This window comes from Oncorhynchus mykiss, chromosome 1, assembly GCF_013265735.2.
Source record: "Oncorhynchus mykiss isolate Arlee chromosome 1, USDA_OmykA_1.1, whole genome shotgun sequence".
Classification (NCBI taxonomy): domain Eukaryota; kingdom Metazoa; phylum Chordata; class Actinopteri; order Salmoniformes; family Salmonidae; genus Oncorhynchus; species Oncorhynchus mykiss.
The window spans coordinates 53,650,044-53,674,074 of NC_048565.1; the positions used below are offsets into that span (position 1 = coordinate 53,650,044).

General features: G+C 41.0%; 1 protein-coding gene across 10 annotated transcripts in view; it reads left to right on the forward strand.

The window, feature by feature from the left end:
* LOC118936380 overlaps positions 1–24,031 on the forward strand; it is a 72,592-nt gene that overhangs the window by 17,214 nt on the left and 31,347 nt on the right. For 6 of the 10 annotated variants that reach the window (XR_005052127.1, XM_036980232.1, XM_036980268.1 and 3 more), the window contains exons 5-10: positions 17,949–18,107; positions 18,333–18,500; positions 21,220–21,271; positions 21,491–21,665; positions 21,770–21,806; positions 23,705–23,949. Coding sequence is in view for 9 of the 10 variants with exons in the window: in XM_036980232.1 (XP_036836127.1) it covers positions 17,949–18,107; positions 18,333–18,500; positions 21,220–21,271; positions 21,491–21,665; positions 21,770–21,806; positions 23,705–23,949 (836 nt within the window). In the remaining variant the exon portion in view is untranslated. Of the gene's footprint in view, positions 1–16,095; positions 16,457–17,948; positions 18,108–18,332; positions 18,501–21,219; positions 21,272–21,490; positions 21,666–21,769; positions 21,807–23,704; positions 23,950–24,031 lie in introns of those variants that run through there. The other 4 variants (XM_036980250.1, XM_036980254.1, XM_036980287.1 and 1 more) reach the window with 4 other exon arrangements.

Below are 24,031 nucleotides of genomic sequence, written 5' to 3' on the forward strand. Positions count from 1 at the left end.
ACGATGTTGTCCTGTAGCTGGCTCATTGATGGTTCACTTCTCAGCTTCTTTGGAAGTTGCTCCTTGGTTGGAGTATTCAGGTATGAATCGCATTCACCCCCCTTTTTTACACTGCAAGCATATGAGTGAGTTTCAACAATGCCTCTTTTCTCCTTGGAAGTTTCAACATCCATTATCTCAGCAACAGTTTGGTCATGTCCTGATTACATGCTTCTAGCTATGAAGACGTTAGCAGGCTAACTTAACTACACACGCTGAAACTTTTCGATAGCTAGCTTGTTCGTTGGAACTCGTCAAAAATATTTGTCAATGGTTTGATTAATTACAAAATGATTCATTGTATGGTTAGATATAATTTTTTGTGAAAACGAAAAACAAATTGCAACTGCAGTCTAAAACTCTAAACTTTATCAGAAAACCCCAAAATTGTTCCTCAGCTAGAAATGTTCCACCTTCTCATGTCGCCATCTTGACAATGTCACTGATTTCATGGAGCTCTCCTGCGCATCATTTACTTCACAAAATCCCGCAAATTTGAAAGCGGAAGAAATAAACATTGTGAGATTGTAAATATGTGTGAGAGTCAGAGATTTGAAAGCAGACGCTTTCATCCAAAGCAATGTACAGTAATGCGTACATACATTTTACTTTTGGGTGGCCCAGGGAAATTAGACTTTTTTTCAAGCTTTTCTAAGCAATTTTTGTATCTCTTTCTTTGTAATACTGTATGTATTCAATCATTTCGAATTGGTCACTTCCCACTGGGCACATACATCAATTCAATGTTTATTCCACATTGGTTCAACGTAATTTAATTGAAATTACATGGATATTGTGTCACAGTGAATTTTTAAATCTGCAGTCAATTTAATTATGTTTTCATGTGCCATGAATCTGACATTTCACATATGATCCTCATAGGATTAGGCTACATAATTACAGTGGTGCAGTAAATGTAATGTCAATTCAATACGATGGTGCATATACTGTACATATAGCCATTATAGCTATTAAACCCATGTTCAGTGACTGTAATCTGTGACCCAAGTGGCCTAATATGTTTGTGACGTTCCATGGAACCCACGGTATTGTTTAAAACTAGATTCAGATTGGCTTGCAGGTCATTCTACAGTGTAAATTATAAATGAAAACGTGTTTTTATATCAGTGTTACAGATTCACAATACCGAGCGTGTCTCAACCCGTACCGCGCTTTTATCTGCCTAAAGGTATCTTCAAGCACGACTGGATAGGCCTTTTGGATAAGTTTGTCCAAGGTAAGGACATGCATCAAGCTATAGCCTACTTTTAATGTTTTACTTCCGAACTCAAGTTACTCCAGTCAAGTGATTAATCGTAAGAGTTGGTGGTTTTGACTGAGCAGTCCAATGGCCAATGCTGTTTTTGGACTATGAGACCCTCGGCTATATACTATGATGAGCCAATAACATGCATAGATTATCCATTAGGCATTGCACAAATCAGTGTCTAGGTCAGAATATAACGTTGCTACTTCCGTCAACTCAAGTTACTCAAGTCAAGTGATTAATCGTAAGAGTTAGTTGTTTTGACTGTCAAAACAAATAACTTTGATGGAATATTCCAAATTACAATTGCAATTATTCATCACAAATTCACAATATTACTTGTATTTCAATGATTCATCCAGGCCCAAGACATAAAGTCTCCTGAAAGCTGTGTAGCAATCATTCCATTGCTGACCCATAGGATGGTAATCACATACATGATTGGCTTAATCTAGAATCATGGATACCTTTCATGTGAGTATTCACACACCAGATTTTTTTTACATACCTCAGAAGGAAGATACCTCAATATCTGGAAGCACTGTCTCATGTACAATTGTTAATGTTATCTTTGAAATTTCTAACAAAATGTTGACTTGATCGTTTCATCAAGACCTTCTCATCACAAGTTGGAACAAGTGGTCAACATTGGGACAATGCAGCCATAAATAACATGGAACAATATTTTCATGGAGGTAAGCACTACACTTCTGATGGGTTTAAAGAATGTATTACATTATCTAATAGTGTGAAAGTAAACCCCAGCTGTTATTCTTTTCACAGGGAAGGACAATCTCCATTATGCCATGAACGTTTCATTGCTGAACAACCATGGATATTTTTTCCTCTCATTTGGCTCCTGTTCCTCCAACAGTGTGCAAGATCTGCCAGCAGAGCTCACTGGAGCAGGGAGACATCCCGTCATCCTTTTGGCGCCTGACAAAGTACAATTTTTTTATTCTAAATAACACTATAGTAATGTAACGGATGTAAAACGGCTAGCTTAGTTAGCGGTGGTGCGCGCTAAATAGCGTTTCAATCGGTGACGTCACTTGCTCTGAGATCTTGAAGTAGTAGTTCCCCTTGCTCTGCAAGGGCCGTGGCTTTTGTGGAGCGATGGGTAACGTTGCTTCCTGGGTGACTGTTGTTGTGTGCAGAGGGTCCCTGGTTCGCGCCCGGGTATGGGCAAGGGGACGGTCTAAAGTTACATTGATGCTGTTGACCCGGATCACTGGTTGCCACGGAAAAGGAGGAGGTCAAAAGGGGGGTGAGTGTAATGGGATGTGAAACCCTAGCTTAGTTAGCGGTGGTGCGCGCTAAATAGTGTTTCAATTGGTGATGTCACTTGCTCTGAGACCTTGAAGTAGTGGTTCCCCTTGCTCTGCAAGGGCCGCAGCTTTTGTGGAGCGATGGGTAACGATGCTTCGTGGGTGACTGTTGTTGATGTGTGCAGAGGTATGGTTCGCGCCCGGGTATGGGCGAGGGGACGGTCTAAAGTTATACTGTTACAGTAACATCTTCTGCACAAAGTTACATTTAAGTGAGAACGAATCCTAAAGATGGTCCAATGGGCCTGATCTGAAGCTTCTCGTCATCTCAGTATGTTGAACCACCTGATTTCTTGCAGGCTTGAGATATTGAGTTGCAGACTGCCATGTCTAAGGTATGTCTAAGGTAGTGTCAGATGAGTCTCAGATACAGAATAAGTCTATGATGTTATGGTGATAATGATTGAGATGGTGATTATAATAATGGTGACTAGCGGTACCCCACCCACATTGGATCTGATTTATTCAATTCAAATCAATTCAATCTTTGAGGACTGCAACCATAGAAATACAATTTCTTTACACTAATAATAAGCTATTGTCAACTTCCCGTCTATGCTTATCTTGCTCATTGCTCACTGTCAATTGCTCACTGTTACCCTATGTGTGCGTGCAACTATTATTGATTTCTCACAGAAAAATAAGTTGGTTGCAAATGTACCTGGGGCCATGTAAATAATTGTTAGGCTACTCATTTTGAATCCACCGGTGGCAACTTGTGTGACCATAAAAGTCTGTGTGCGACTGGGCACAGTCAAATAATTTGGTTACTGACCTGCCCTACATCATTCAAGTCGAACTAGGAAATTCTGACATTTCTGACTCACTAACTCGTTATGGAATGATGATTTTAAGTTTCCCACTTGTGAAGTATCAGAATCAACCAGTAGGAAGCTCTACGCTAATAACGTACATTCATTTTAACTCTGAGGTTCCAAGTTTCCGATGGGATGTGAATGCGTCAATAATTGCTATGGTAATTTTGAATGTTCAGTCAGTGAGCATTATGGGTAATTATCCTACATACTTACATCAAATACTTTATGATAGCATCATCTCCTGTAGTAACAGTGCCATTCCAAACACAATAAATGTAAAAATGAACAAAGATAAAAAATATTGCTGAAGTAAAGAAAATCAGCTCACAATTGTAGGAGGAAATGTCCCTGCAGCAGGGACGCTTACGGTATTATAATATATTGTAGATAACATTAATATAATTTGTGTATTTACAGTATCAGTACACATACAAATGAAAGTATATGCTAGGAATTGATATACACTGAGTGAACAAAACATTAAGAACACCTATTGAGTTTCCCCCCTTGGTGGTGGATCATTGTTGATACTCAGGGAAAAGTGTTGAGCGTGAAAAAACCCAACAGCATGTCAGTTCTTGACACAAACTTCTACCATACTCTGTTCAAAGAGACTTAAATATTTGGTCTTGCCCATTCACCATCTGAATGACACACATACACAATCCATGTCTCAATTGCCTTACAATATATTTTTTAACCTGTCTCCTCTTTATCTTTACTGATTTAAGTGGATTTAACTAGTGACATCCATAAGGAATTATAGCGTTACCTGGATTCACTTGGTCGGCATATGTCATGGAAAGAGCAGGTTTGAATGTTTTATACACTCAGTGTAACTCATTGGCACTGAAATAAGATATTTGCAACCATTAACTGGGGCCTTGTTGAGCCTTATCTAGGTAAGTAATTGACAAAGTATTATTTTGATGTATGGAAAAAACATGGTATGCAATTCCTATGTAGAGAAGGTTCTCTCTGGTAGTTGTTCAATATGACTTCAACTTTTACAGGGCACTCTTGTAAAATAGATGTTTAATTTCAGTGTGACTCCGTTTAAATAAAAGTTTAAAAAAGAAAAACACAAACACAGGATATGGGGTACACATGGTATCACATCATTACATATTAGGCCCACTGCACCTGTATTCCAGCATCTGGAATTGACTCAACATGTTTGCAGTGGGGGATCAATACATGTGGAGGAATAGGTGGCTGTCGAATGTATGATTCTGATATGTACAGGGGGGGGGGGGCGTCCATGTTTGCGTCCGTACTCTGAGGTGTGTTTGAATATGAATGAGCAGCAGTGTCGTGATGTGTCCTATCCCGTCCTTGCAGAGTAATTATCCTTGGCCTCATCACGTCTCAGTGGCTCCTCCTTAGGAGGGGGACACCACCACGGGACAGACCCCACACTCATCGCTAGAGATTGAACTTCAGACTCCCTCCCATCATAGTGATTCACACCCACAGAGAGAAAGACAACCCACACAACCTCTTGGTTGAGATGAACCACAGAGGTAGAGGCAGAGGGCCTTCAGGGCTAGCCAGTCAGCCTGCCTGCTATTATCCTCAAGTCAATTGTATTTAAATTCATGTTCATTTCAATTATTGAATACAAATCTTTAAAGTCCCATTTACTTAATGATCATTTTTCACTGTCTTCAACCCTCAATAACCAGGGTGAGTCTGGGTCACCCTTTTACACACCTTGCATATCGTCATAGACTAGGCCGAAACGTACATTTTTTAACCTTGCCTGAATAAAATATTTTTTTTATAGTGAGTGTAACTGTAGACAGTCCCCTCGCCCAGACCCAGGCGCAAACCAGGGACCCTCTGCACACAACAGTCACCCACGAAGCATCGTTACCCATCACTCCACAAAAGCCGCGGCCCTTGCAGAGCAAGGGGAACCACTACTTCAAGGTCTCAGAGCAAGTGATGTCACCGATCGAAACACTATTTAGCGTGCACCACCGCTAAATAGCCAGCCGTTACACTCACCCCCCTTTTGACCTCCTTTTCCGCATAGCCGTTTGACAGCCGCATTTTTTTATAGTGAGCAAGAGTTGCGCTTTTTCCTTTGATGAGTCAAATTTTTGGTTGCACCTCAACTGAACTTGGTTGAGCGCCCTCTGTTTTTTGTTGTGAAATAAAAATAAAAAAAATGTACAAAGTAAATTATTCAAAGCATTAAAATTGGATGTTTCCCACTTATTTACACAACCTACTCCACACTTGCAAAGTGAACGTTTATAGAAACTTTCTGAACTTAAGTAGTAAACCGAAGAAAAGCAGAATTGAGTCCAATTATAATGCAAATCATTTAATGGTCTATGGTTCAATCCCATTTCTGATGGTCTGATGAATAATTAATATTGTTCCTCCTCTTCCTTGTGGCAGGCGCAGCAGCACACTGCCCTCCAAAGCCTGCAAAATAATCGCCGGACTGCCCCTTTCCTAGCTCTGCATGGAACATCCAGTGTCACGTCCTTGGTGACGTGTGGGGTGACATCCGAGATGACCACAGCAACATCCTCTGGAAAGGGAAAAAAGAGGAACATGCAAACCGTAGCTTCTAAACACTGGCCAGTTGAAAGGTTCTACTAAGGTGTCATGACAAACGGCACCTGTCAGAGTGCTCTAAGTTGTTACTCACCTGCTTGGATGTTAGCTGGCAGAGTGGCGAAGACGGCCATCGTGAGAGTCCTTTCTTCAGGTGTGACGTCCACAACCTCCAAGAGGGAAGAGATGGGCTCTGCCTCTGTATTAGGGGTGATGTCCACCACATTCAGGTTGGAAAAAGCCGGGTCTGCCTCTGTATTAGGGGTGATGTCCACCACATTCAGGTGGAAAGAAGCCGGATCTGCCTCTGTATTAGGGGTGATGTCCACCACATTCAGGTGGGAAGAAGCCGGGCCTGTGTTATGGGTGACAACAATCCCGGTGAGCTCTACTACTACAAGGCACCTAGATGTCATCTGAACAGGCATCTGTCAGAGTGCTCAGTCATTGCTACTCACCTGCTTGGATGCCAGCTGGTAGTGTGGTGGAAACGGCCAGGGGGCTGGAAGCTGGTAGGGTGGCTGCAGGGGGCTGGAAGCAGCTCTGCACCTCGTCCGCCACAAAGGCACAGACAGAGCTCATATAAAAAGGGCTCTGGAGGTCATCCATGGAGAAGGACTGACTGATTCTCCCGAGGATCGACCACAGAGTCAAAAGCAGCAGCCCGGGAGAAAGGGATGTGAGGGGAAGGGTCCTTTAACATGCAGGAGGAGAGCTTCTCCACTACGGCCGCCACCATGCCATACAACACTCCTTCCGTGGCCTCCAACTGCTCTTAAACGCTAGTAAAACCAAATGCATGCTTTTCAACCGTTCGCTGCCTGCACCCGCACGCCTGACTAGCATCACCACCCTGGATGGTTCCGACCTTGAATATGTGGACATCTATAAGTACCTAGGTGTCTGGCTAGACTGTAAACTCTCCTTCCAGACTCATATCAAACATCTCCAAACGAAAATCAAATCTAGAGTCGGCTTTCTATTCCGCAACAAAGCCTCCTTCACTCACGCCGCCAAACTTACCCTAGTAAAACTGACTATCCTACCGATCCTCGACTTCGGCGATGTCATCTACAAAATTGCTTCCAACACTCTACACAGCAAACTGGATGCAGTTTATCACAGTGCCATCCGTTTTGTCACTAAAGCACCTTATACCACCCACCACTGCGACCTGTATGCTCTAGTCGGCTGGCCCTCACTACATATTCGTCGCCAGACCCACTGGCTCCAGGTCATCTACAAGTCCATGCTAGGTAAAGCTCCGCCTTATCTCAGTTCACTGGTCACGATGGCAACACCCACCCGTAACATGCGCTCCAGCAGGTGTATCTCACTGATTATCCCTAAAGCCAACACCTAATTTGGCCGCCTTTCGTTCCAGTTCTCTGCTGCCTGTGTCTGGAACTAATTGCAAAAATCGCTGAAGTTGGAGACTTTTATCTCCCTCACCAACTTCAAACATCTGCTATCTGAGCAGCTAACCAATCGCTGCAGCTGTACATAGTCTATTGGTAAATAGCCCACCCATCTTTACCTACCTCATCCCCATACTGTTTTTATTTATTTTATTTTCTGCTCTTTTGCACACCAATATCTCTGCCTGTACATGACCATCTGATCATTTATCACTCCAGTGTTAATCTGCAAATTTGTAATTATTCGCCTACCTCCTCATGCCTTTTGCACACAATGTATATAGACTCCTTTTTTCTACTGTATTCTACTGTATGTATAATTGTTTACTCCATGTGTAACTCTGTGTTGTCTGTTCACACTGCTATGCTTTATCTTGGCCAGGTCGCAGTTGCAAATGAGAACTTGTTCTCAACTAGCCTACCTGGTTAAATAAAGGTGAAATAAAATAAAATAAAATAAATCCATGGTAAGATGGGGAAGAAATGCAGCGCTATCGATTTACGGGATGCTCTAGAGATGACAAGAATGACTTAAAGTCGCGAATGATCAATGACTGTGTAATAGTGTTCCATGGAGAAATGTAATGTGTAGAACCTGTATAATTGTAACGGTTTTCCTCCTCTTCGTCAGAAGAGGAGAGGCGAGAAGGATCGGAGGACCAATATGCGGAGTGGTAAGTGCCCATGGTTCTTTTAATAAGTAATATTCAACATGAACACAACTGAATACAAAAACAATAAACGCGGAACGAACGAAAACCCAAAACAGTACCGTGTGGTGAAAAACACAGACACGGAAACAAACACCCACCAAGAAACAGTGAAACCCAGGCTACCTAAGTATGATTCTCAATCAGAGACAACTAATGACACCTGCCTCTGATTGAGAACCATACTAGGCCGAAACATAGAAATCCCAAAATCATAGAAAAACACACATAGACTGCCCACCCCAACTCACGCCCTGACCATACTAAATAATGACAAAACAAAGGAAATAAAGGTCAGAACGTGACAATAATTGGGTATGCTTCTATGTCTTTATTTCGTATATGAGGACGTAGGAGCCCGTCCCGATTCATGACGCGATTATCCAGGTGCATGTTGCTTAGACCAACTAACCCAACCTTGGTTTACAAGTTAAATACATTGTTTATATATGCCTATACAAATCTATCGACCACACCCATTTAAGGCAATGATTGTCAATTGAAAACGTGGTTGTTGTGTTATCTTGTTGTGCGCCTTGAGTGTCAGTCCCCTTAAGCACATTATTCCAATATTTCTGAGCTCTGAATTGACACGAATGAGCACTTTTGCAAAGATATTCGGTTAAAAATAAGTATGAATGACAATAAACGTATGACTTGGATTGTATGCATAATAGTGTAGTAAACAATATCTCTCAGCGTGGGAACTTTTGGTGTTTGGAAAGTATCCGTATAAGTCTCCATGGCACGTATCACTTCGTTGTCTTGTTGGTAATAGTAAAAATGCTAGACAGTCCACATTGTAATGGTATATATGACCCCCTTTTAAAGAGTCGCTCATTTATCACTTTCTTGCAGATACACAGTGCTTTCAGAGAGTGTTCATGCCCCTTAACTTATTCCTCATTTTGTTTTCTTACAGCCTGAATTCCAATGGATTAAAAAAATATACATATATTTTTTTTTTATCATCTCACCCAGCTACAGACAATACCCCATAATAACAAAGTGAAAATATGTTTATTATTTTTTCTCAAATGTATTGAAAATGAAATACAGAAATATCAAATTTACATAAGTATTCACAATACATGTTAGAATCACCGTTGGCAGCGATTAAAGCTGTGAGTCTTTCTGGATAAGTCTCCAAGAGCTTTTGCACCTCTGGATTGTACCATATTTGCAATATCACAATATAAACAGTATCTGTCAAAAGTCTGGACACACCTACTCATTTAAGGGTTTTTCTTAATTTTTTTCAATTTTTTACATTTTAGAATAATAGTGAAGACATCAAAACTATGAAATAGCACAATTGTAATCATGTAGTAAGCAAAAAAGTAGCCATCCTTTTCCTTGACCACTTTGCACACTTGGCATTCTCTCAAACCTTTTCATGAGGTAATAATCACCTGGTGTGTACCTTCTTAAAAGTTCATTTGTGGAATTTCTTTCCATCTTAAAGCGTTTGAGCCAGTAGGTTGTTTTGTGACAAGGTAGGGATGGTGTACAGAAGATAGCCCTATTTGGTAAAAGACCAAGTCCATATTATGCCAAGAACAGCTCAAATAAGCAAAGAGAAACAAGTCCATATTTACTTAAGACATATATGTCAGTCAAAACGGAAAAATTCAAGAACTTTGAAAGTTTCTTCTAGTGAAGTCGCAAAAACCATGAATTGCTATGATGAAACTGGCTCTCATGAGGAAGACCCAGAGTTACCTTTGCTGCAGAGGATAAGTTCAGTAGAGTTCACTGCACCTCAGATTGGAGCCCAAATAAATGCTTCACAGAGTTCAAGAAACACACACATCTCAATATGCACTGTTCATAGGAGCCTGCGTGAATCAGGCATTCGTGGTCGAATTGTTCCATTGAAACCACTACTAAAGGATGGACACCAATACTAAGAAGAGACTTGCTTGGTGGAAATCTGTCCTTTGGTCTGATGAGTCCAAATTTGAGATTTTTGCCTTTCAATGTGTGTGTAAAGAATCCAGGGTGTTTAGTTGGGTCTACTCTTCATTATAAAACTATTTGTTGAATGGTTTAAAATCCATCAGAAGCTGCTATCAATTCATGGTGGCTCTGAATAAGTATTGACGGAGACAGAGCTTGTTTTGCCAAGGAAAGTGAAAAGGACTGAGGGAAAATACATGGAAAGGAACATGGAAGAACCTCAAAGAACATTACATTTTCAAGATCATGTGACATCAAACATAACATCAAAATGCATCATATTCCTACCCTGACAGAAAAACCACATGATTCCAACTTACATTTTATGTGAGCACAAATTACATTTTGGAACACAACGTGATCACATTTTCACATGTAGTTTAATGTAATCACATTGCTTTACATGTTATCACATTATCTTCACATAAGATTACATGAAAACATGTTTTTGGAACACTTCCCGTGTTCACGTGAAATTCATGTGTATTTGCGTAAACGCCCTGCAGTTCCACACTCAAAGTTCTTAATAATGCTTAAAAATACACATGTATGATTGTGCATGTGTGATGTTGCCAGTTGCCTACATCGTAGTTGCCTTCCGCTGGCGAGACCTGCTTGGAGAGAAAGGAGCATGGGTGCAGTTTCTTGTCCTCCTTCTTCCACTGTGAAAGGACCACACCAGCTCCGGTGTCCGAGGCGTCCACCTCTAACACAAAGGGACGAGTAGGATCAGGATGAACGAGGATGGGTCCGGAGTTGAAACGTCCCTTGAGCTCTATGAATGCCCTGTAAGCCTCAGGATTCCTGCAAAAACCTGCTTCAGTGAGGTGGGACAGGGCCATACGTGTTCCGGAGGGGTTTTTGGAGAAGATCAGGATATCGTCGAGGTGAACAAAGACGAACCGGTTCAACATATCCCTAAGAGTGTCATTGATCAATGTCTGAAAGACTGCTGGTGAGTTCGATATTCCAAAGGTCATGGCTAAATAGTCAGTGACCACTAGGGGTGTTAAAGGACATTTTCCTCTCATCTCCCTGATTCTCTCCAGATTTTAAGCGTTGCGGAGGTCCAGTTTGGTGAAGAATTGGATTCTTAGTGTCAACTCCGAGGCGGCGGACATCGGGTAGGGGGTAACGATTCTTGATAGTAATCCTTTTCAGCCCACTGTAATCGATACAAGGACTGAGACAGAGAGACAAGGGATGCGATTAGACATGCAGCCCAATTAATATATTTTTTTCCACTAATTGGTCTTTTGACCAATCACATTAGATATTTTTCGTATCAGCTCTTTTTCAGAGCATATCTGATTGGTCAAAATACCAATTACTCAACAAACAAAAAAATGACTGAATTGGGCTGCCTGTCTCAACGAATCCACAGAAACCTGGACATGTTCCAACTGAAATGTTCCATCCTGTCAGTACTGATGTTGAATGGCATTAACTACAATTTTTTTGTTCTCTCCCAACCCCTGTAGGTGTGTTGAACATGATTGGAAATGAAACTCCAGCACACCGGTAGCACTAAAGATGTGTGAGTATAACTTTTCCAGGTGAGTTGAACCCGCCTGTGGGTGCAGTGGGGATATTCCTGGGAGGTCTACTGATGAAGAGGTATAAGCTTGGCGTTGTGTCTGGAGCCCAGCTGTCTTTCATCACCTCCTTCATGGCCTACCTCCTCCTCCCTCTGCAGTCTGGCACTAAGTGTGACAATGTTCATGTGGCTGGTCTGACCATGTCCTACAATGGGTAAATATGACATCTGATTGGTTGGTTGGTGGGTGGGTTGATAAAAACAAAAGTTTTGATCAGTGGAATATGAGTGAGTTAGACTAAAGTACACATGGGCTTGTGCCGGGGCTCCCTCTTGTGGGAATATACAGTATGGTTGTTACTGAGCCAGGATTCCTGGCTGTTTTGTTACTGTGCCTGTGTCAATGATAGTCCAGCAACAATTATTTAAACATCATTATTACCAGCCATTTTCTCTGTCCCCCAGGTCCCCTGGTGTACGATGGCAGCCTGTTGTCAGAGTGTAACAGAGAGCGCTCCTGCTTGGCTGGGGAGTGGGACCCTGTGTGTTCAGACAACGGCATCACCTACACCTCCCCCTGCCTCGCAGGCTGCTCCAGCTTTACAGGTTACGGCAAGAACACGGTACCAATACTATTAATGTACTGAGTGTACAAAACATTCACAGGGATGCCGGCCCATGTTGACTCCAATGGCTCCCACAGTTGTGTCAAGTTGGTTGTATGTCTTTTGAGTGGTGGACCTTTCTTGATACACACGGGAAACTGTTGAGCGTAAACAACCCAGCAGTGTTGCAGTTCTTGACACAAACTGGTACCCCTGGCACCTACTACCATGCCCCGTTGAAAGGCACGTAAATATTTTGTTTTGCCCATTCACCCTCTGAATGGCACACACACAATCCATGTCTCAATTGTCTCAAGCTTTACAATATATTTTTTAACCTGTCTCCTCCTCCTTTATCTATACTGATTTAAGTGGATTTAACTAGTGACATCCAAAAGGGATTATATCTTTAACATGGATTCACCTGGTCAGCATATGTCATGGAAAGAGCAGGTGTTCTTAATGTTTTATACACTCAGTGTAACTCATGGCACTGACATGTACCACTGCATATACATTCAGAGAGTTTGGTATTTTTCCTGGAGGGCCACAATGTGTAATAATCTTTGGCCAAACCAGGCACACTAGAGTCTATAAAAAAATATATAAGAATTTGTTCATAACTGACTTGCCTAGTTAAATAAAGGTAAAAAAAATAAAATCCTGGTTGGAAAAAATGAAAAAGACTAGCTCCTAAAGACATGATGGCCTATGCTTCCCTAGTCCCAGTCAAACTTATCTTGACCCTACTGCATATTCCCTTTAGCTTTCATTTCAATTGTATTGTACTTTGTTTGGGACGGCACAAGACACTTAAAAAATAAAATGGTGTATATTTTTGGTCTTGTGTTCAATTTTCTTCTCTATTGCTCAATACTGTATGCTAAGCGCACACAGTTAGTTGTCTGTTGTAGATCTGGAACCACTGACAGAATAGGGGAGTATCTGTGGCCACATGATAAAAACACTAGTCTGGCATCAGTAGTCTGAAAATAGGAGGAAACCAGTTGGACATGTACATCAACATATGGCAGTTGACATTAATATAGTAAAAACTCATCCTAGATGTCTCACACTTTTTGAATGAACTTGTGGCTTTGGCCAGGATCCAATTTCCCCACGTAGCTGGTGTGTAAAGGACCATATAAAATCATCTGAATGAGGCTTATTCATGTTTCAGTGGGATTATAGCATAGTTGAATTCCATTTAATTTCCAATGAGTTTAAGAAATTAATGGAAAGCCATGTACTGATTGTATTTGTATGTTATGAATCGCTACTTGAATATGTACAAAAACAGTTTATTGATTTAGTGTGTCAGTTTTGTGGAGGTCCAAAATGAATGTAAAATCCAGACAGTTTAGGAATGACATGCAGTATGACTTGAGCGATACCAAAACCATAGCTACTGCAGTCAGTTTACAACCAGAGTTTTTATTTTTGTATTTGTTTATTGCTTATGTGCATAGCCCGGTGCGGTACATTCCAGCTCCTCGTATCGGCCGGGCTAGAGTGGGCATTGAGCCAGGTACGAATCTGGTCTCCAGTGCGTCTCCTCGGGCTGGCGTACATGGCAACAGTCTTACGCACGGTGTCCCCGGTTCGCCAGCACAGCCCAGTGCGGGCTATTCCACTTCACCGCACTGGCCTGGCTACGGGGAGCATTCAACCAGGTTGGGCAGGCTCGGTGCTCAAGAGCTCCTGTGCGCCTGCATGGTCTGGTCTACCCAGTGCCACCTTCACGCACCAGCCCTCCGGTGGCAGCCCCCCGCACCAGGCTGTCTCTCCGTCTTCGGCCTACAGGTGTTCCCGCCTGTCCAGCGCTGCTAGAGCCTTCGTCCTCTCCAGTGCTGCCAGAGTCTCCCGTCTGTCCTGAGCCGCCAGAGTCTCAACCAGATTTTTTCTTTTTTAATTTGTTTATTGCTTAAACACAAATTTTAACAAAGCATAAACCAATACTGATCAAATTAGAAATTAAAGCAGTGGTAGGTTTTATGGGGAAAACATTCAATCAAATCAAATCACATACACATGGTTAGCAGATGTTAATGCGAGTGTAGCAATATCTAACAAGTAATCTAACAATTTCACAACAACTACCTTACACACACACAAGTGTAAAGGAATGAATAAGAATATATACATATAAATATATGGATGAGCGATGGCCAAACTTTCACGTTCTGACCTTTATTTCCTTTGTTTTGTCTTTATTTAGTATGGTCAGGGCGTGAGTTGGGGTGGGCAGTCTATGTTTGTTTTTCTATGTTTGGTTTCTGTTTCGGCCTAGTATGGTTCTCAATCAGAGGCAGCTGTCGTTAGTTGTCTCTGATTGAGAATCATATTTAGGTAGCCTGGGTTTCACTGTTGGTTTGTGGTTGTTTGTCTCTGTGTGTGTGTTTGTTGCCACACGGTACTGGTTTTTTTTTTTTTGTGTGTAGATTTCACGTTATCGTTGATTGTTTTTGTTTGAGTGTTCATTTGTCTTTATTCAAATATCGTCATGAACACTTACCATGCTGCATCTTGGTCCGATCCTTACTCCTCTTCAGACGAAGAGGAGATCTGCCGTTACACAAACGGCATAGGCAAGATGCTGTAGATGGTATAGAGTACAGTATATACATATGAGATGAGTAATGTAGGGTATGTAAACATTATATAAAGTGGCATTGTTTAAAGTGACTAGTGATGCATTTATTAGATCCAATTTTTAATTATTAAAGTGGCTAGAGATTGAGTCAGTATGTTGGCGGCAGCCACTCAATGTTAGTGATGGCTGGTTAACAGTCTGATGGCCTTGACATAGAAGCTGTTTTTCAGTCTTGGTGTCCTGTGTGAATTTAAGTATGCTCTCTCTAAATCTCTCTTTTTCTCTCTCTCTGAGGACCTGCGCCCTAGGACCATGCCTCAGGACTACCTGGCATGATGACTCCTTGCTGTCCTCAGTCCACCTGGCCGTGCTGCTGCTCCAGTTTCATCTGTTCTGCCTGCGGCTATGGAATCCTGACCTGTTCACCGGACGTGCTACCTGTCCCAGACCTATTATTTGACCATGGTGGTCATTTATGAACATTTGAACATCTTGGCCATGTTCTGTTATAATCTCTGCCCGGCACAGCCAGAAGAGGACTGGCCACCCCTTATAGCCTGGTTCCTCTCTAGGTTTCTTCCTAGGTTTTGGCCTTTCTAGGGAGTTTTTCCTAGCCAATGTGCTTCAACACCTGCATTGCTTGCTGTTTCGGGTTTTAGGCTGGGTTTCTGTACAGCACTTTGAGATATCAGCTGATGTACGAAGGGCTATATAAATACATTTGATTGGATTTCAATTTGTCCGTGATGTGTACGCTGAGGAACTTAAACTTTCCACTTCTCCACTACTGTCCTGTTGATGTGGATAGGAGGGGTGCTCCCTCTGCTGTTTCCTGTAGTCCACGATCATCTCCTTTGTTTTGTTGAGCTTGAGGTTATTTTCCTGACACCACACTCCCGAGGGTGTAGCATAAGAACAGCTTCATTGGCACAATGGACAAAACTTGCACAATGTTGTAATCTAACATTTTAATATATATCGGCTTAATTTGAAAATTATGTCAGTGTTGGAGCCCCTGGCTATCCATAAATGAAAGAAAAAAAACATGGTGCCGTCTGGTTTGCTTATTAATATAAGGAAATGTAAATGATTTATAGGTTTATAAGTATATTTTATCCAATTACATTTTTGATAGTTAAGTATATTTAAATCCAAATACTTTTAGACTATTACTCTATTTTACTGGGTGACTTTAACTTGAGTTAAAAGTAAATTTACCTTAATAGAAAATGACTCAGTCATGTATGACATTTGGGTACTGTTTCCACCACTGCACTGGTTCTGTGTATAAACCATTTAGTAATAACTTTTACCCAAAGCGATTTAGCTACGATCATGCTTGCGCTTTCCCGCAAAGTATTGTTCCTAGAGATACGGAATATGCCGCTGTTAAGTGGAAACGTTATTTTCATTTGAGTTGGTTGATCAAGGACCGAAGCTTCTGCAACGAGTCGTCTGTATCAACAGTAGCTCGTTGTGGGACGAAGCAATGGCCATGCACATACACATTTTACGTATGGGTGCTCCCGGGAATCGAATTCATAATTCTTGCGTTGCAAGCGCCATGCTGTACCAACTGAGCTACAGGACCACAGACAACAATAGCCAACGGTACGTTTCTCTCAAGATTAGAATACTTATGTTGTAGCTAGCTATACAGTAACACGTTAGCTAACGTGCTAGCCACAGTAGCTAGCCAGGGCTACATGTTGCATCCATGCCATACTTGTGACACAGTTAATTCAGGTTTAGCTCATGTCATTTGTAATAACTGGCTCTCTGAAGTTTATTTTGCTGCCACTACGGTGAACCACTCGTATTTCTGCGTGCGCCACCCTCTTTTCTCATTTCAACTATGAATCTTCGCCTCTAACCCAACAACACATGGCATGCTTCTGTCCTCGTTTACTCAAAACTGGTTCGTAGTCGCCCTCAAGAGTTTTTTTCAAATTACTGCATTTGATTTGTTATTTAAAAAAATGATTTATCCTTATTTAACTAGGCAAGTCAGTTAAGAACACATTCTTATTTACAATGTTATGTATTGCTCATCATTGGTAGCATTATTTATTTGTTGTCTTATCACATTATTGTACAAAAAAACGGAAACGTAGATAATACACCAGTAGTGATTGTTTCGAGTGGTCTTTTTAGTGGTATTTGGGATCCAGTATTGCGTCGCTGATTGCATTGATTGACAGATCATCCCTGAAGTTGTTTTATTACGTAAAAGTGCATTCACATTATGACGTTGGCTGAGTTACCGTATAAAATGCGGTAGTTTATCTCTGGTAATCACTTGGTAAAGTTTTACATGATGGGAACATAGGCTCCAGCCATACACTTTAACCATGGAGGATAATAAGGTAAGCCTATGAATTGCTAACAGAGAAGCCCCATGCAGTGGTGCAGGAACCGCTGCACCGTCTTTTTTTATGCAGGACATGCCGATAGGGATGCCGCAAGTAGTGGCAGCTGGGTGGCGGTGTGGGCTAATGTTAATTATTGTACCGCTAATATTATCATTTTTAATATTGTAAAAAAAATTATGCATTATAATAACCTATGGGACTTGTTATACATCAAACCGTGCTTCTACACCTGCATTGCTTGCTGTTTGGGGTTTTAGGCTGGGTTTCTGTACAGCACTTTGAGATATCAGCTGATGCAAGAAGGGCTATATAAATAAAATTGATTTGATTTGAAATATGATCCTTGCAAAGATAACAGCAGTAGGCTATTTATCATAATTCTACCTAAATTATTATAATAATAGGTGACTCCATAACGCATTAATTACGAATCTTGATATCAGGCAATATGATCTATGTGGATTTATAGAGAAAACCTGTTCTTTAAAAAACTAAATATTGGCCATTATAAACTGGGTGTTTTGAGCCCTGAATGCTGATTGGCTGAAAGCTGTGGTATATCAGAGCATATACCACGGGTATGACAAAACATTTATTTGTACTTTTCTAATTAAGTTGGTAACCAGTTTATAATAACTGTGCGTTGTGTCATGTGTAAGAACAGCTCTTAGCTGTGGTATATTGTCCATATCCACAAGCATTTAAAGAATGGTCTCATTTTTTCCAATCAGAGTTTAAATGAGGATGATCCACATGATCATCAAAGTTTGGAAGGTCAAGTCCAGAAAATGAAGAATGATATCCTGGGTTTAAACTATCCAGAAGATAGTGAAGTGAAGGATCCCCTGCCTCAGATCGAGCTGAAGGCTGTGACAAGGAGAAAAGTTAAGGTGAGAGAATAGACTGAGGAGAGAAAGGGAAATCTGGGGTCTTACCTGTCCACACTTTAAACCTGTCCAATATGCCATATAACATGTTGTGAGGTTGGAAGGTAAATTGTCATTACAACAGGCTTCCATCTCTTAATATTCAATCACCAATTGTTTACTGTAGCTCTTCTCAAAGGCCTGTATAGCAACGGCAACATAGTATGTCATTGGCTATTGTCTTTTTAGACCAAGAGGAAGACCAGTGCCAACAGGCCCACAGTTGAACAGAGCACTGATACTGATGCAGCTGAGATAGATTTTGTTGATAATCAGAATGATGAAGATGAGGATGAGGTGAAGAAGGATCCCCTGCCTCAGATGGAGCCGGATGCCGTGAAGAGAAAAAAAGTCAAGGTAAGGGAATAGATTGAGCCAAGATATCTTTCATATCTATAACCTGCCCCTACAGCATGTTGTTCTGAGGAAGGTAAATTGCCCATGCAATACCCTTTTATCTCCTAATAGTAAATCGAGGGCTGACCCCATTTGTTCGACAGTTTGGTCAATAGGCTGTTGGTTGACTGGGATTTCTTAAGTTGAGCAGTCGCAAAAGTTTTTTTTCTTCAAGGTGCACTTGGACACCTGTCTGATTCGCGCCTGTCTCAGTTGACTAATCCATTGCCGAGGCCACAGGGATGGCACAGTCCATCCCGCTAAGAAGTGATACTGAAATTGTATATGGTTATATTATGTTAAAATAATGGTGCAACACTAATAAATCAAATATTATTTTATAGCAAATGCGCTTTCTCCTGCATTGGATACGGTCGCTGTCCGTGGTTCTGAAACATACTCTTCAGTGCTCCGTAGAATTGCCACCCTTTCCTATGTTGCTATGTGCATAATAGCAAAGTTAACCAGCATATTGGGATTGAGAACAATGCTGCAGAGGCAGCAGCAGTAGAGATGGGGAAACAGACCTTGCCTTAGCCTAATTGTCTAAGAAAATTGAGGAGAGAGGAAAACCAACTAAATTAGGTCTATAATTAATAGCCTAATTGTTAAATGTGCCTGGCTTTGTAAATCATCCATATATATATATATATATATATATATATATATATATATATATATATATTACCAGTCAAAGGGGTTTTTCTTTATTTTGACTATTTTCTACATTGTAGAATAATAGTGAAGACATCAAAACTATGAAATAGCACATATGGAATCATGTAGGTATCAAAAAAGTGTTAACCAAATCAAAATCTATTTTATATTTGAGATTCTTCAAAGTAGTCACCCTTTGCCTTAATCACAGCTTTGCACACTCTTGGCATTCTCTCAACCAGCTTCATGAGGTAGTCACCTGGAATGCATTTAATAAATTAACAGGTGTGCCTTGTTAAAAATTAAGTAAAGGAATTTCTTTCCTTCTTAATGCATTTGAGCCAATCAGTTGTGTTGTGACAAGGTAGGGTTGGTATACAGAAGATAGCCCTATTTGGTAAAAGACCAAGTCCATATTATGGCAAGAACAGCTCAAATAAGCAAAGAGAAACAACCGTCATTACTTTAAGACATGAAGGTCAGTCAATCCGAAAAATTGTGCAAGTGCAAAAACCATCAAGTCGCAAAAACCATCAAGCGCTATGATGAAACTGGCTCTCATGAGGGCCGCCAAAGGAAAGGAAGACCCAGAGTTAACTTGGCTGCAGAGGATAAGTTCATTAGAGTTAACTGCACCTCACATTGCAGCCCAAATAAATGCTTCACAGAGTTCAAGTCACAGACACATCTCAACATCAATTGTTCAGAGGAGACTGTGTGAATTAGGCCTTCATGGTCAAATTTCTGCGAAGAAAGCACTACTGAAGGACACCAATAAGAAGAAGAGATTTGCTTGGACCAAGAAACACGAGCAATGGACATTAGATGGGTGGAAATCTGTCCTTTGGTCTGATGAGTCCAAATTCCAACAATGTCTTTGTGAGAGGAGGTGTTCAGATGATCTCCACATGTGTGGTTCCCACCATGAAGCATGGAGGAGGTGTGGGGGTGCTTTGCTGGTGACACTGTCTGTGATTTATTTAGAATTCAAGGCACACTTAACCAACATGGCTACCATAGTATTCTGCAGTGATACGCCATCCCATCAGGTTTGCGTTTAGTGGGACCATCATTTGTTTTTCAACAGGACAATTACCCAACACATCTCCAGGCTGTGTAAGAGCTATTTGACCAAGAAGGAGAGTGATGGAGGGCTGCATCAGATGACCTAACATCCACAATCACCCAACCTCAACCCAATTGAGATGTTTTGGGATGAATTGGGCCGCAGAGTGAAGGAAAAGCAGCCAATAAGTTCTCAGAATATGTGGGAACTCCTTCAAGACTGTTGGAAAAGCATTCCAGGTGAAGCTGGTTGAGAGAATGCCAAGAGTGTGCAAAGCTGCCATCAAGGCAAAGGATGGCTACTTTGAAGAATCTCAAATATAAAATATATTTTGATTTGTTTAACACTTTTTGGTACCTACATGATTCCATATATGTTATTTCATAGTTTTGATGTCTTCACTACTATTCTACAATGTAGAAAATAGTGCAAATATAGAAAATCATTGAATGAGTAGGTGTGTCCAAACCTTTGACTGGTACTGCATACATGTATACAGAAATAAGACAGATATAGCTTCTGTTGCCTGTTTGAGTATTTGTTTAATAGCCTACTGATTCTGTGAGCACCAAGCCTCATTGCACCGGCTAAATGTTGAATTAAGCAATTTCACAGATTCGGCTGTTTTTAATCTTTGCTATGCTGTAATAATACAGTGTCACCATCGGGCTCTTTTTTGAGTCATTTGTGTGTCTTAATTATTTAATAAAACAGTGTGCTTAAAGCATCAGACAAGCTCAGTGCCTATGTAGGTGATTGTATTCAAACACATAGGGTGTGTCTGATATGGAAAAATACATTTTAACATTAGAACAGGATGTCTCTCGGTCTATAAATATTTTTTTTCGTCGGGGACAGCCCTATAATCATTCTTACCCTTGCTCTACTCAAAGGGCTGTATTGGAATGGCTTCATACAGTATCTACGTATATATCATTGACTGCATTGTCTTTTTAGACCAAGAGGACCAAGAGAAACAAAGTGGAGCAGATCACTGATACAGATGCAGGTCATAAATTAAACTCTAATTTCACTGAATGTAATCCTTTTGCATGTAAATGTGATTTAGTATGGACATCTATTGAGCAGAGGACTAATAGCAGAGTGCATAATCCTTTGTTGGGTACTTATCTTCACAAAGTACACAAAATTGGCTAATACATACTTGCCTTAGAAGGTTACATGTTTTCTGACTTCTTTACCTTGGTGAATGCTGCTTTGCACACAGGTCCCTCTACATCTGTGGAATTCTCTGGGATGACAGTTCAGGGGACATCTCACCAGGGACAATCTAATGAGTGTGTCTCCAGGGCCTGTCAGACCAGGGCTCTTGACCTCCCGCCAATCAATCCGGATGCTTTCAACCCGGTTATCATCCGGTTTCTGGAAAAACTTACTGAGGAGTATGTCTAAACTTCTGTTGTAGTATTTGAATGCAATGATTTTATAAATTGTATGTGTGTTGGTGTGCTTTTTGGTGCTAAAAACATCTAATTATCTCCGAAAGGCAATGGAGGCAGTTAAGCATTGGCAGGATGGACCCTGTAAGTCCCTTAACCTTGAAAATTATTCATAGATACAGTGCCTTGCGAAAGTATTCGGCCCCCTTGAACTTTGCAACTTTTTGCCACATTTCAGGCTTCAAACATAAAGATATAAAACTGTATTTTTTTGTGAAGAATCAACAACAAGTGGGACACAATCATGAAGTGGAACGACATTTATTGGATATTTCAAACTTTTTTAACAAATCTAAAACTGAAAAATTGGGCGTGCAAAATTATTCAGCCCCTTTACTTTCAGTGCAGCAAACTCTCTCCAGAAGTTCAGTGAGGATCTCTGAATGATCCAATGTTGACCTAAATGACTAATGATGATAAATACAATCCAGCTGTGTGTAATCAAGTCTCCGTATAAATGCACCTGCACTGTGATAGTCTCAGAGGTCCGTTAAAAGCGCAGCGAGCATCATGAAGAACAAGGAACACACCAGGCAGGTCCGAGATACTGTTGTGAAGAAGTTTAAAGCCGGATTTGGATACAAAAAGATTTCCCAAGCTTTAAACATCCCAAGGAGCACTGTGCAAGCGATAATATTGAAATGGAAGGAGTATCAGACCACTGCAAATCTACCAAGACCTGGCCGTCCCTCTAAACTTTCAGCTCATACAAGGAGAAGACTGATCAGAGATGCAGCCAAGAGGCCCATGATCACTCTGGATGAACTGCAGAGATCTACAGCTGAGGTGGGAGACTCTGTCCATAGGACAACAATCAGTCGTATATTGCACAAATCTGGCCTTTATGGAAGAGTGGCAAGAAGAAAGCCATTTCTTAAAGATATCCATAAAAAGTGTTGTTTAAAGGTTGCCACAAGCCACCTGGGAGACACACCAAACATGTGGAAGAAGGTGCTCTGGTCAGATGAAACCAAAATTGAACTTTTTGGCAACAATGCAAAACGTTATGTTTGGCGTAAAAGCAACACAGCTGAACACCATCCCCACTGTCAAACATGGTGGTGGCAGCATCATGGTTTGGGCCTGCTTTTCTTCAGCAGGGACAGGGAAGATGGTTAAAATTGATGGGAAGATGGATGGAGCCAAATACAGGACCATTCTGGAAGAAAACCTGATGGAGTCTGCAAAAGACCTGAGACTGGGACGGAGATTTGTCTTCCAACAAGACAATGATCCAAAACATAAAGCAAAATCTACAATGGAATGGTTCAAAAATAAACATATCCAGGTGTTAGAATGGCCAAGTCAAAGTCCAGACCTGAATCCAATCGAGAATCTGTGGAAATAACTGAAAACTGCTGTTCACAAATGCTCTCCATCCAACCTCACTGAGCTCGAGCTGTTTTGCAAGGAGGATTGGGAAAAAATGTCAGTCTCTCGATGTGCAAAACTGATAGAGACATACCCCAAGCGACTTACAGCTGTAATCGCAGCAAAAGGTGGCGCTACAAAGTATTAACTTAAGGGGGCTGAATAATTTTGCACGCCCAATTTTTCAGTTTTTGATTTGTTAAAAAAGTTTGAAATATCCAATAAATGTCGTTCCACTTCATGATTGTGTCCCACTTGTTGTTGATTCTTCACAAAAAAATACAGTTTTATATCTTTATGTTTGGAGCCTGAAATGTGGCAAAAGGTCGCAAAGTTCAAGGGGGCCGAATACTTTCGCAAGGCACTGTATATTAATAGATGTTTCAAGAAAATTAGATACAAGCCTTTTATCTATCTACAGTATCATCCACATTATCACAAACAGTTATATACAAAGAGCTTTTTAGTAGCCTACTGCTTTTCATGCTTTCCAATGTATGCCACTTTCATGATTCTCATGAACTTATGTGAGATTGTTGGTATCTCTTTGAGGAGCTTGGTTTCAGAGCCCGGCTATGCGTAATCTACCTACACTGTTTCGAATCCTACAGGTGATGAGGGCATTGCTTGCAGAGATGTGCCTGGAGATTGTGCGGTTTGTATCTGAGGCCATCCTGGAGGTCATCATCCCTGCAATTTTCCGTTTTGTACGGATATACAGCCATGTGTCTCCAGTATCCGGCAAGTCTCTGACAGAATCAGAGAGATCCTCTAGCACAAACCTGAAGGTTCGCAAGAGAGGCAGCAGCAAATCCTCAAGGTCTTGCACGGCCAAATCAAGCTCCTCTCGTAATGGGTATGTTCAGTCATTCGGTTTCATAACTATTCATAACCCATTTTGTGAAAATATGTTTTGTTATCTGTGTTACAGTTTACTC